The sequence below is a fragment of the Saccostrea cucullata genome, unplaced genomic scaffold, assembly GCF_032062105.1.
Source record: "Saccostrea cucullata isolate Sc308-1 unplaced genomic scaffold, CSIRO_AGI_Scuc_v1 ctg1012, whole genome shotgun sequence".
Lineage (NCBI taxonomy): Eukaryota > Metazoa > Mollusca > Bivalvia > Ostreida > Ostreidae > Saccostrea > Saccostrea cuccullata.
The window spans coordinates 78,858-91,600 of NW_026923086.1; the positions used below are offsets into that span (position 1 = coordinate 78,858).

At 34.0% G+C, this 12,743-nt stretch overlaps 1 protein-coding gene across 3 annotated transcripts in view; it reads left to right on the forward strand.

Annotated features, from left to right (window-relative positions):
* The first annotated feature begins 5,316 nt into the window (after positions 1–5,316).
* LOC134263131 (uncharacterized) overlaps positions 5,317–12,743 on the forward strand; it is a 28,134-nt gene continuing 20,707 nt past the window's right edge. For 2 of the 3 annotated variants that reach the window (XM_062745439.1, XM_062745441.1), the window contains exons 1-18: positions 5,317–5,440; positions 5,567–5,713; positions 6,254–6,497; positions 6,737–6,837; positions 7,102–7,278; positions 7,422–7,486; positions 7,640–7,743; positions 7,993–8,108; positions 8,514–8,617; positions 8,754–8,882; positions 9,069–9,210; positions 9,405–9,533; positions 9,695–9,820; positions 10,031–10,122; positions 11,312–11,390; positions 11,779–11,933; positions 12,104–12,244; positions 12,590–12,712. In XM_062745439.1, coding sequence (XP_062601423.1) covers positions 5,360–5,440; positions 5,567–5,713; positions 6,254–6,497; positions 6,737–6,837; positions 7,102–7,278; positions 7,422–7,486; positions 7,640–7,743; positions 7,993–8,108; positions 8,514–8,617; positions 8,754–8,882; positions 9,069–9,210; positions 9,405–9,533; positions 9,695–9,820; positions 10,031–10,122; positions 11,312–11,390; positions 11,779–11,933; positions 12,104–12,244; positions 12,590–12,712 — 2,255 coding nt within the window. In that variant the 5' untranslated portion in view covers positions 5,317–5,359. The remainder of the gene's footprint in view (positions 5,441–5,566; positions 5,714–6,253; positions 6,498–6,736; positions 6,838–7,101; positions 7,279–7,421; positions 7,487–7,639; positions 7,744–7,992; positions 8,109–8,513; positions 8,618–8,753; positions 8,883–9,068; positions 9,211–9,404; positions 9,534–9,694; positions 9,821–10,030; positions 10,123–11,311; positions 11,391–11,778; positions 11,934–12,103; positions 12,245–12,589; positions 12,713–12,743) is intronic. The other variant, XM_062745440.1, reaches the window with a different exon arrangement.

The window sequence follows — 12,743 nt, forward strand, 5'->3', positions numbered from 1 at the left end:
TTTGAGAAGAAAATTTACCTTTAGTTAGCTTAAAATTCAAGATGGCCTCCTTGAAGTTCACCTGTATGTTAAGAGAAACTACAACGATCCTGACAATTAATTGCTGTTGTCATGTGATTAAAAAAAAGATAAGGGAAATAGCATACATTTAAGTACCCTGATGTAATCTATGCTTGCCAAAAAAGCACAAAAGAAATATTATATGCTCTGATAAGTATAAAGTATGGATAATTATACTGAAGGATCGACGTTCTAGTCTAGGCCTAAATACCCGCCTACTATGACGGCAATCTAAATAAAATTATAGATGTTAGATCGGCTTGCATACATGTACATGTACTCAATACACTGTACACTAACGTTTGAGCAGTGAGTATGTGAGCGGATCTAACATCCAATTTTAATTAGATTGCTATGACGGCGGTAGTAAACCAAGGATCGAGTGAAATAATTGCGAACTTGTTCTCCCGCCTACTTCCAAATGATAGTCAATTTTCAAAAGTTAACATACTTGATTGACTTTTTTCATATTTATATCGATTTTTAGTTCATCTTTAGAGTTTTGATCGGTAGTATGTGCGGATCTACAGTGTGTGTTTTTGGCAGGGGGCTGCGACCCCATCTCCCCCCCCCCAGAATTTGCAAATGTATGTCTTTATTTACTCAAGTAGAGTGACATTTTACCACCACCCTCCCTCTAGAAAACGCAGATCTATTTGAAATTGGTATGAAAAGTCATAATCTATGTGTCAGTGGTATTAAAAGTCATACATCTGAAGCTTGAAAATCAACGAGTAGCCCCCCCCCCCTCCACCATGAAATAGGTTTTTTTCATGCATGGGAAATTAGTGATTTTACGTCTTTTGTTTTTTATTTTGGTCAAGAAAATTCTTGGTTGAAAATTTTATTGGACCGGGGTGGATCCCACCTGGATCCGCGCCTGGGTAGATACATTGTAGGTTTTTTTTTTAATTATTGGAGGTTGAAAAAGTTGATTTTTAGCCAGTTGGTCGAAAGAGGGCAACCAAACAATTTTTTTAAGATGATCGGAATGACTACGAATAGGGCCTATCTCGCCCTTTTTCAAAAATTCAGACATGCTAAGAATTTAACAATAATTAATTGAAGAAACTATATAGTCCACCAGTTGTTCAGTTCACTGTTAATGTCTTGAAAACTAACTCAAAAATCGAAGGTCGTGTAAACTCTCGACCACAGGCACTTGGGGTATGGACCCCCCACACCTTTCCATTTTTCTTTTCTTTCTTTCGGGTCACCTTTTTCCCATTCTTGTATTCTAATATGCACTATATATTATCAATAATATAACTCTTTTGTCTCTATAAGGTTTTTTTTAAAAATCGTTTTCGACTGATACATTGATTACTCTCTTTTATGTATCAGTCGAAAACGATACTTTTAAAAACAGCTTACAGAGACGAAAGAGTTACATTTTTGATAATATATAGTGCATATTAAAATACAAAAATAGGAAAAAGGTAACCGACCCCAGATTAAAAAAAAAAGGAAAAATGGAAAGGGGGGTCCATGCATACCCCAAGTGCCTGTGCTCTCGAATGAATAAACTTATTGTCGATTAGTCCAACATGACATATATATTTTTCAAAAAAATTCATCAGGATGGAATCTGATGACAAGCCTGAACTGTTCACAAAAGACAGAACCTTCTAGATCATGAATGAAGGTTTCCACGTGAATAAATGCACTAATAGTAACTGAAAAATGGAAGAAAAAAACACCACTATCATCCCGCAATTGAGGTTTTAAAAGCAAATCCCAAGTTGTAAACCAAAAATTACGAGTCTGGCCAAGTCATGATACTGTGAAAAAATCTGAGAATTCATGCACAGCATTTTTAACATTGCAAACAAGAGACCCATGGACTATAAAACGCTTACCTGAGTAACTATATGGTTTTTCTTTTTCCTCATCAAAATCACAGGCACTTGTTTCGTATATGGGGTACCCCTACCTATATAGGTAGGGGATACCCGTATACGAAACAAGTGCCTATGCTAGGAAAATATCAAATTCGTAAAAAGTCTGATATTCATACCCCCCCCCCCCCCACACACACACACAGAGTTGGAGGTATATAGTGATCGGGATGTCCGACCGTCTGTTTCGTTTTGGGGTACCCATCTTTTATCCGCAACTCCTCTTTTACCACTGAATGAATTAAATGAGACTTTCAAAGAATCTTTGTTGCATCATAAGTGCCATATTATGACTTCCTGGAAACATATACATCGGTTTTCCCTTAGCTAAACTTTGACCTAGCTGCCATTCTTTCTATAATATTTAAGCGTATACCCATCTCTTATCAGCAACTCTTCCTTTATCACTTTCTAATAATAATAATTCCACAGATTTTTATTTAAAAAATGTCATTGTGCACCTCCTTATTTTACTTTTTTAAAAATCTGACACTCTACGGGTCTTCCAAAGCAAAACATGGACTTTGCCATTATAATCATATGGAAGGCGGCACTCTCTACTATACCATCGGCTCATACGACAGAGGAACGAATGACAACTCTGCATAGGAGATTGAGGATGCGGGGGTATCATTTACTGATTTACTCAAAAAGGGCATTTGGTCCGTTCGCCCAATCTACCTGTTCGCATGAGTCCGTTCGTGCAGACACAGACATTTTTGATTGCTTCAGTATTCAACAAACAAATCTGATAACGCAAATTTTCAGAACTTTGTGAAATATTGGATGAACCCCAATCAACACCACTCGATATCGATACTGTGTTACCAGTCTCTGGTTATACTGTACAGAAGCTCGTTTCCAAAGACGCCTGAATATCAAAAGGAAAGTAGAAAGTAAAAAACAAAGCTACTTGATCCGGATGGAGCCTTGGAAAGAAAAACAATAATTTTTTATTATCCTCCTAAAATATGATTGGATTTAATAATTTAATTTAAATTATGGGTTATATATTTGTCATTGACATCATTTGAAGGTATAACAGTTTTTCCTACAATAAATTCATAAGTTACTGTCCGGGAAATTCATTCGAACCGATCTTCATTTTAATTTTAGTAGTCAAACATCCGGTGGTCTATCGGCACGACGGTCGTGCCGATAAATTTCGTTATCCGCACGACGGTCGTGCTAATAACAGTTCTTATCCGCACGACACAAGAGAGATAACTCTAACATTAATTATATCAACGCTGAACGCTGTTGGTGGGGGAAATTATATATGTACAACGAACGTATACTTTTTCCCCCAACCAACGAACGTATACTTTTTCCCCCCAACCAACGAACCAACGTATATTTTTCACGAACCAAAATACAAAATAAATATAATTTATTCCAAGGAGAAGGGATGCACTTAATACACAAAATAAATAAATAATATTCCTTTATATAGTTGCTTTCAAATTGCCTTTGTTGAATATTCTTCGTCGTGTCTAAATAAATTGACATATATTTTAAATATTATTCATCCTTTATATTATTTAATTCTTGGGTATTTTTCTAAGGTTATGGTGATTGGAGCAAAAATTATATATATCATAGCCTGTACACAAATATTTTTCTCATAATATACTTTCCTTTATTTACGGTCTTAATTAGTCTTTCCTATTTTAATTCTCTCTCTCTCTCTCTCTCTCTCTCTCTCTCTCTCTCTCTCTCTCTCTCTCTCCTATTTCTTCCGAATACTTCACGTAAAAATTATAATATGGGTAAAATATTATGTCGAATTTTCTGTATTTATTTTTTGAGATGTGTACATGACATGTAAGTCCCTAAGTGCCGCTGAAATTGTGCACGTTAATCGCGACCACAGTCGAGAAATTGACCATGCGGTAAGTAGAACTGCTTCAAGTGTGAAAAACCTCGCGGATTGTTAGACAGGGACGACCCCTAGTCCCCAAAATGATAGAGAGAATCCAGTATATGTTAATCTTGTTTATAAATATGATAAACATTCATTAGTTGCATTTTAGTTATATGTACTGCATGTATAAAATGTTTTGAATTTCCAAAATAACACCCCACCCCTAAAAAAATGTAATAATCATGTTTAGCTTAAATCTATTCTATGCTTTATTATTTTATGTACAGCACACAGGCACTTGTTTCGGAAATAATTTTAATAGTATAATGATAACAAAAGGTGTTATTATTATACTATGGGTTTAAAAATCATTTTCGAAACAAGTGTCTGTGGTACAGCATTATTTTACAAATAAGAAAACTATTACTCAGTATAAAAATGCGAATTTATTTAGAAAACAACACAACTGTGAACCTGATGGATAAAACAAAACATCACAAAACATGAAAGAAACAGGGTAACCTTGTTTGTTCTTTTAATTATAACCATAGGGAGATCCTATATTATGCTAGTTCATGTATCATAACAAGGGTGTATAGTATAAAATTAAAATTTTCGTGTCGTATTTCGAAAATAAAATTGCCGTTTATTAGGGGGGGGTCTTTCTTTTTTTCTTCTTTTTTTTCTTGGAAAAATCATATCAGTGCAAAAAACGGCTAAATCACATTTTAAAAAAAAACCTCTTGCATAGGAACTCTTGAATAGTAAGCATGGAAAAAGGTAGGTTAACTTTATGTCGATGTCTAATAAATAAAATTTGTTTTGAGTTTCAACGTACAATTAAGCAAAATGACATACGTGAAAAATCATATCAAAGTAAAAATATAATACAAATAAACGTATAATTAATATAAATTAATTTTGAAGTTTGTCGTGCGAATAACGTTTATAATTCGCACGACCGTCGTGCGAATAACTAGTTATCGGCACGACCGTCGTGCGGATAACATCGGTAATTAGCACGACCGTCGTGCGAATAGCCTCGGCCGGATTTTTGATTGGATTTTTTTTTTTTTTTGGTGATCTTACACAGTTGTTACATCTTGCACTTGCAGTTAATAGGTAATCTTTTTTAGGGCTCCCATTATAAACAATGATACTGAATTTTTGTTTTTTGTGTTTTTGTGGGGTTTTTTGTTTTGTTTTTTTAATTTCTTATAGATCTACTTTGTTTGACGATTATAGGCTTCATCTGAATATATACATTGTATTATTTCAAGAGTCAACCGTACAACTAAAAATGATGTTATGGGTCATTTTAATTCATTTCTCCCGATTTTTAGTTTATTATTTACGACGGGGAAAAATTATTAAAATAAAATATTGCAACATTGATTAAATATCTAGGATATATAATTTTTTTTTAATCTGCTTTATGTCTCAGTTGTCGTGGTATCTTAATTCTTATTCTTTCAGATCATTTGGATCATAAGCAGTAGCTAGCAGACTTGAAGACAATGAGTAATTACATGTAACAATGGCTCAGAAGGAGGCGGGGTCACATCATGCCAGCTATGATGACCTTCACGTGACCCATGACCTCCCAGTTCCTGAAGGGGTATGAAGATATAATGCATATATCTTATTAAAAATGAATTCCTGTGATAAGAACACTGAAAAACACTATGCTGATGTGCTTACAAGTCTTTTTTCCCTGATATACATAAGTTTGTTTTTTGTGTAGTCCCCTTCAAGACGAGAGACAAAATCACTACATGACCTGCAGCTGGCTGTCAGAAACTCAGAAGAAAAGAAAGTGACAGAATTCCTTACCTCGTGTGGATCTCAGATCAAAATACAAACAAAAGGGCAGATCTCTAAACCAGAGAGTGTAAGATAAGATTTGGTAACGTATATAATTAGTTAAATGTCCCGATAGCTCTGTAGATAGAGCACCTGACTTGAGAATCAGGGGTCCCAGGTTTGAATCCTGATCTGGTCCATTGCATTTTCTCTCTTCCTACTAATCATTACATTTAGCTTGAAACTTTGACTTAGCTGGCAATTATTTATTTTAAATAAAATCATCTTGGGTATAATTGTAAGTGCATCATGGGCCTGAGTAACAATTTTTTTCTGTTTTCAAATACTAGTTTATTGGAATAAAAGAGGTTTGTACATTTTAAAAGATGATGTATATGGAATGAAATAGGATTTTTGAAGACAACTTATGTCCACATATAAGTTTATTATTCCCCTGTCTTATACATGAGATTCTTGTTAATTATTTCGCCATCTCAGTACATGTATTGCTGATATCAGATTCTGGTAAATTATTTTGATTTCTCAATGTTTCAGATTTCAGTTTCTGGTAAATAATATGGGTATTTCAAAATTTCAGATAAATAATTCAGATATTTCAATATTTCAGATACCAGATTCTGGTTTTGAAGGCAGTGGGAGTCCACCTCAGTTCCAAGACGAAGCTGCTATTCTTGGAAAAGTTGGAGGAGGGCAGTCCAATGATTCCTCCCAGACTGATGTTGGGGAACCCCCTCGTCTACTTCTGGTGTCCACAAAAATCAGGAACAGCATCTATTTCAGGCATAGCATCAAGCCCAATGTGATTTTTGTACAATACAAGTATGACTCCATGACAACAGAAGGAATTCTGGGTAATTTTTATCTTTCATAAATTCTTTTATAAAGATATTGAATGTTATTAATTGAAAATTTTTCATAAACATCATCAGGATGCAAATTTTTTAAATAATTCATTTACAAATTTTATAATAAATTATTTTTTTGATATATTAAACTTTGTTTTGACTCCATAAGAGAGATTTCATTTCTCAACATGATATTCATTTTTGAATTAGTCTCAACAGTTTACCTGTAAATTTAATTGTTGTAGGCCTTGTGAACCAGACTCTGAGTGACAGAAAAGTGGATAGTATAGCTCTGATGATGAGCTGCTGTGGTCCCAACATCCAGATATCAGGCAAGGATGACAAGGTAGGTCCCAACATCCACATTTCAGGCAAAGACAACAAGGTAGGTCCGAACATCCAGATATCAGGTAAGGATGACAAGGTAGGTCCAAACATCCCGATATCAGGCAAGGTTGACAAGGTGAGGATCTACTCACTCCTAGTAAAGACCAGCCCTTGCTGTTTGGATTCTTTAATTTGATAACTACAGTTGATCTTTGTTATACCAATACAATCAAAGACATTTACCATAACCATGTACTATTTAAAGATTTTGTTTTGCTGTAAGGTTGCATCAAAGGACACATTTTGTGAGAATCAGCAGGTCAAGGACTTCTTCACAAACCTAGTGACCTCTCACCTGAACTTTGACAGTGAATGTCCTCACCTTGATTTTCTGGCCTGTAATGCTGTTCTTCACCCAGATGGAGTGGCCATTATAAAGGAGCTGGAAAATCTAGTGAAAGTGAGTTATATTTTTTGATGTTTTTGTAAAAAATGTTGTAGAGGAAATTAATTCTACTAGTCTGATATAGCTGAAAATCAGTCTTGCTTTATCATCAGAAAAGATGATGTGTATAGTGCTAAGGTCTGCTGTGATAATTTTAGGTCAAGGTGACTATGGCAAGAGATATAGCTGGAAATGACAGCAAACAGAGCTCTGAAAATAAAATGTAAGTATTGTCTAAGATGCTTTACTTTAAAGTTTGTTATATAAAGATAGGGGTTTTCTTGCCTTTTGTTCAGTTTGGTTACCAAAGTCAATTCCAATCGTATTTTGGGAAAGTAATTTATTTTCATGTTACTGTATGTTAAACCTCTTGTAGAAGTGTCGGTAAACTTTATTTTCGGATGGAGAAATTGAGAGGTTTGAGTGGGAACAACCAGCAGTCTCTAGCAGGTTTTGAGAAAATACAAACTGTCGGAAAAGGTACAGTATATATAAGTATATATATGTGTCCTAATAAATGTTCCAAGGGGAGAGAATCAAATATTTACTCAAATGACAATCAGTGAGTAAACGAAATAAAATTTTGTCCAGATTTCTAAAAAAAAAAAGCATTTTTGTTTTTAGGGGATTAAAATATGAAAGTCCAAAGCACAATTCAACTTTTATTAATTGGAATATGTCATCACATTCAAATTATACATGTACTATAATTTGAGATGAACATTTTAGGGGCATATGGTGCTGCAGTATTGTATAGAAAGAAAGATGATGACTCTCTTGTCATCCTGAAAGAAATTAACATGCACGACCTGAATGCAGCGGAGAGACAGCTAGCTCTGAATGAGGTGACAGATTAATACTGAGGATAAATGTCAAGAATTTATTTTTAATTCTCTGTGCATGCACATGTAGTTTGAAAATCATAGTTTGAAAAAGACAATAATGGAAATATTCAACATTTGTATAACTTCTAAAACAAGTTTTGTACAAAGTATCAAAACAGCCAGGAAATTCTTGTTTAAAATTTATACAATTCTAAAACAAAAGCAGTGACAATGTAATTTAGACATTTGTCCTTTATCAGGTGTCTGTTCTGGCTATGTTGGATCACCCTAACATCATCAGTTACTATGACAGTTTTGTTATTTATCAGGTCTCTATTCTGGCTATGTTGGACCACCCTAACATCATCAGTTACTATGATAGTTTTGTTATTTATCAGTTACTATGACAGTTTTGTTATTTATCAGGTCTCTATCCTGGCTATGTTGGACCACCCTAACATCATCAGTTACTATGACAGTTTTGAGGAGGATGGTGTTCTAATGATAGAAATAGAGTATGCTGATGGAGGGTAAGTGATGTCCTCACAGATTTACTCAACTTACTATGTGTGGTCAGAAACCCAGAATAATTGATGCAACTTTTTAAGAGTTCTCTACAGATTTCAAAGTGAAATTCTGATGTAAGTTATGTTTTTTTTTGTCTAGAACTCTTGCCCAGAAGCTGGCTGGAATGGCGGCCAAGGACAAGAATTTGGAGGAAAAGGAAATCCTCCAGATCTTCCAGCAGATTGTGGCAGCCATCAGACACATCCACGAACACAACATACTCCATAGGTTTGTGTTCTCTAATGTCTGTACATTAGCTGTTTACAGAAAATAAGAAAATAATAATATGTTTAGAGAAAATTAGGATGAGCACTAGTTTTACCAGCTTTCTTTAAGTATCATGTACATGTAAGTACATTAAGTATCTGAATATTTTATTCATGTCCTCTTCATTTCTTTCTTATATTATTACAGAGATCTGAAAACTGCTAACATCTTCCTGACAAAGGAGGGTGTGGTTAAGGTGGGAGACTTTGGGATTTCTAAGATGCTTAGCTCTGCTAACAAGGGAGCTAACACAGTCCTAGGGACACCTTATTATATCAGCCCAGAGATGGTATGTTAGAATTGCCTGTAATTATACCCCATTCCCGTAGCTTAGAATTTAATATCTTCCACCCTAAAATATCATTATTTGTTAAATTATTTCTTAAATTGATTCCTTGTGTTTTGTTCATTCATTAATGCATAAATCTAAGAAAGTTATTGTTCTGTTTGACAAGTTTTATTTATGGTATTTCTCTTTTACAGTGTGAGGGTAAGCCGTACAATGATAAATCTGACATCTGGGCCTTGGGATGTATACTGTATGAGATGGCCTGTCTACAGAAAACATTTGAGGGATCCAACTTACCAGCTCTGGTCAACAAAATCATGAAGGTATCCTTATTCACGGACCATTTCTAAGTAAAGGCATTAATTCTGCAGAGCTACAGTGTATAAAAAATTGAAAAGTAAAAAAAGAAAAATAAATGAATAATAAAAATAAAATTAAAACAAAAATATGGTGCATTGTGTATTTCATGTTTTTGTGATTGTAGGGACAATTTGCTCCTGTAAAAGGGAATTACAGTGAAGAGTTCAAGTCTTTGATTATGGATATGTTAAAACAGGATCCTGACGAGAGACCATCAGCCAATGAAATCATGTACACCAGGCTGCCTGAGGTTTGTCACTGTAAAATATTTCCACAGTTTTATGTATGAGAATTCTGAATTATCTTCCACACTAAGATATTATTTTTCATCCACTGTCTTTCTTCCCTTGCTTATTGAGATACATCTATGTATTTATCAGATAATTTTGAATCAACCCAATTCATATATCATTGGAACTTTGATAATTTCTGTGAATAAATAAATAATGATATTTGACAGTTGATGAATAAGTTTGAGGACCCTGACACTGATGACGAGTTAGTCTTGTCTCAGGGGAATGTTAATGACCCCAAGGCCAAGAAAAAACTCAGGTAAGGGGAGCTCACTCTATAAAAGTTAGAGGAAGGGGAGCATACTCTGAAGACTTAACAAGTAGAGTATAATATTCTACATCTTTGTGCTTTTAGCTAAGTTTTGTGAAAGTACATGTTTTGTGATTATTTTAAACAGTGTCAGATATTGAAAAAAGAAATTTTTTTTTTAGTTAAAATACTTTCTTCTACTTGAATATTTTGAGACAAAGAATGAAATGATTTAGAGATACTCTTTCTGACCAAAAAACACATTTTAGACTGCTTCCATAATTATAGTAAACATGAAACTGACTTCAGTAGGGATGTACTGTAATAATGTGTGATTGTGGTTTTGTGTACAGTAGTCGTGCTCTGGACAAGCGGTAATACACTGGGTGTCGTGGGAAGTCACATTTCCTGTCATTGGTGTTGTTTTGACATAAATCATGCATATTGTACCATTATTATTTTTAAGTTACTATTTCTGTTGACATTTTGAAATTATTATGATTATAACCAGATAATGGAAGAGGAGATGAAAAAAAGTGATTTACAAGATGAAAAAAAAAATTTTGTTTCTTAATGTAAAATACAGAAGTGAATCAATGTAATAATGTTAAAAGATCGAAATCTGGAAGTAATTATGGATCACTAGCTTATTAACAAGTTCACTATTTATGCATGCCTTAATTGCTTCTCTACACTTTTATATCACAGCTCAAATAAATGTCAAATCTAAGATAGGTTAAAAAATGGATTACACATGATAATACAAATTTAAATAACTTTGGAAAGGAAGAAAAATAACAAACACTTGTACTCTGTAAATTTTCTATTCTTTAAACACCTTGTACACATGGGGTCTTTCCTGCAGATTCAAAATATCTTCAATTTACATTCAGTGAATTGTACATACTCTGTAATATACACAGTATTTAAGTGAAGAAAAAAAATCATACATGTATTAATTATTTGGTTTCAAAAATTAGAATTTTAAATTATTTATGTGTGAGTTGTTGCATGTTTCATCTGTGATGACTATAAACATTTTAGATAAGCATGTTTTTTTTTTTTACAGAGTGAAACACATTTCCATGATTTAATTTTTTTAATGTTACATGTATGACCCACAACTTTCTTGTTTTCAAATATCTGCACCTGAGATATCCATTATCTACCTTTCACTCACCTTCCCGTTATTTTACAGGTCAGTGTTTTTCTACTTTGAGAGCTGCACGGCTTGCATGACTCCCATTGAACTGCCACCCAAAATCAAAATAAGACATGTAAGTGAATTATAGCAAAACTCGTTTAGTACGAACACCGATATTGCGAATTTACGGATATAGCGAAGTCATCTTGGATCCCCAGCTATATAAATCTAATGAATTTCTTAAACCGTCATAACGAATTGGGGATATAGCAAAGTAATTTCGTAGGTCCCGTTGACTTCGTTATAACCGAGTTTTGCTGTGTACCAATTGTTAAAGAATTATACCTGTTGCAAGTGAATTATGCTTATACATGTACAGTCAGCTTTTCTTGTATGTGGTCATTGATATTTCTTAGTATACATAATACAAGTATTATGTTGCCAGGAAAAAAGACCTGACTATTAATTTGTTTGAAAAGTAGAATATGCACTTTTAACTATGACCTTTATTGCTGTTACAGGCTGCAGTAGGAGAAGATCATGTGATTGTTGTAACCACTGAAAAACAAGTATACTCATGGGGTTCAGGGGTCAAAGGTCAATTGGGTCATGGGAACACAGAGAGTAAGGTCAAGCCAGAACTTGTCCAATCACTGAATGGAAAGTCTATATCAAGGTAAAAAACAAAAACAAAATTGCATTAGAAATATGTATTATTTCTCTAGAATGCTTATATCCAAACATTAAAAGTTGTTTGTTAACTATAAATAATGTTACATGAAAAAATAGTATTTTAAAATTCAGCTTGCTTTTAGAGTGGATAATATTTTGATTTTCTCCTTCCAGGGCTTGTTGTGGTGATGGCTTCAGTATTTTTGCCAGTGACAATGGGATTGTCCTGACCTGTGGGGACGGGACAGATGGATGTCTGGGTCACGGAGACACCCTCTCCTGCTACCGACCCAGACTCATAGAGACACTACTCAGGTACAGGGGCTATTTTGTTTATTTATCATTTACCACACAGCAGTTGCTGCATTGAACTCTTAAATATTTATAATTTACTGTCATAAAATTTTCATAGAAATTGGGCATAGTAAAAATCATAATTAGTTCTCACATCGTGATATATAGAAATTGCAAAATCAAGAAGTAAAAAATTTTCTACATTAAGAAGTAAAAATTTAATTACTGCATTCAAAAACGTGGAGTAATTAAACAGAAGAAATTTATTTGTGATCTAGTAATACATTCATATAAAATCTAATTAGTGTCTGTGGTGTGAAAATATCTTTTAAATATCATTATATTAATTAATTTCTGTTGTTGTAGTTTGGATGTGATTTCCATTTCCTGTGGAAGTAAGCACGTAGCTGCGGTGGGGAGTGAGGGTGAGGTTCTGACCTGGGGGTGTGGGGCTGATGGACGGCTGGGACTGGGTAACGAAGACAACCAGTAAGTTCTAGGACATATCAACAAGATTATC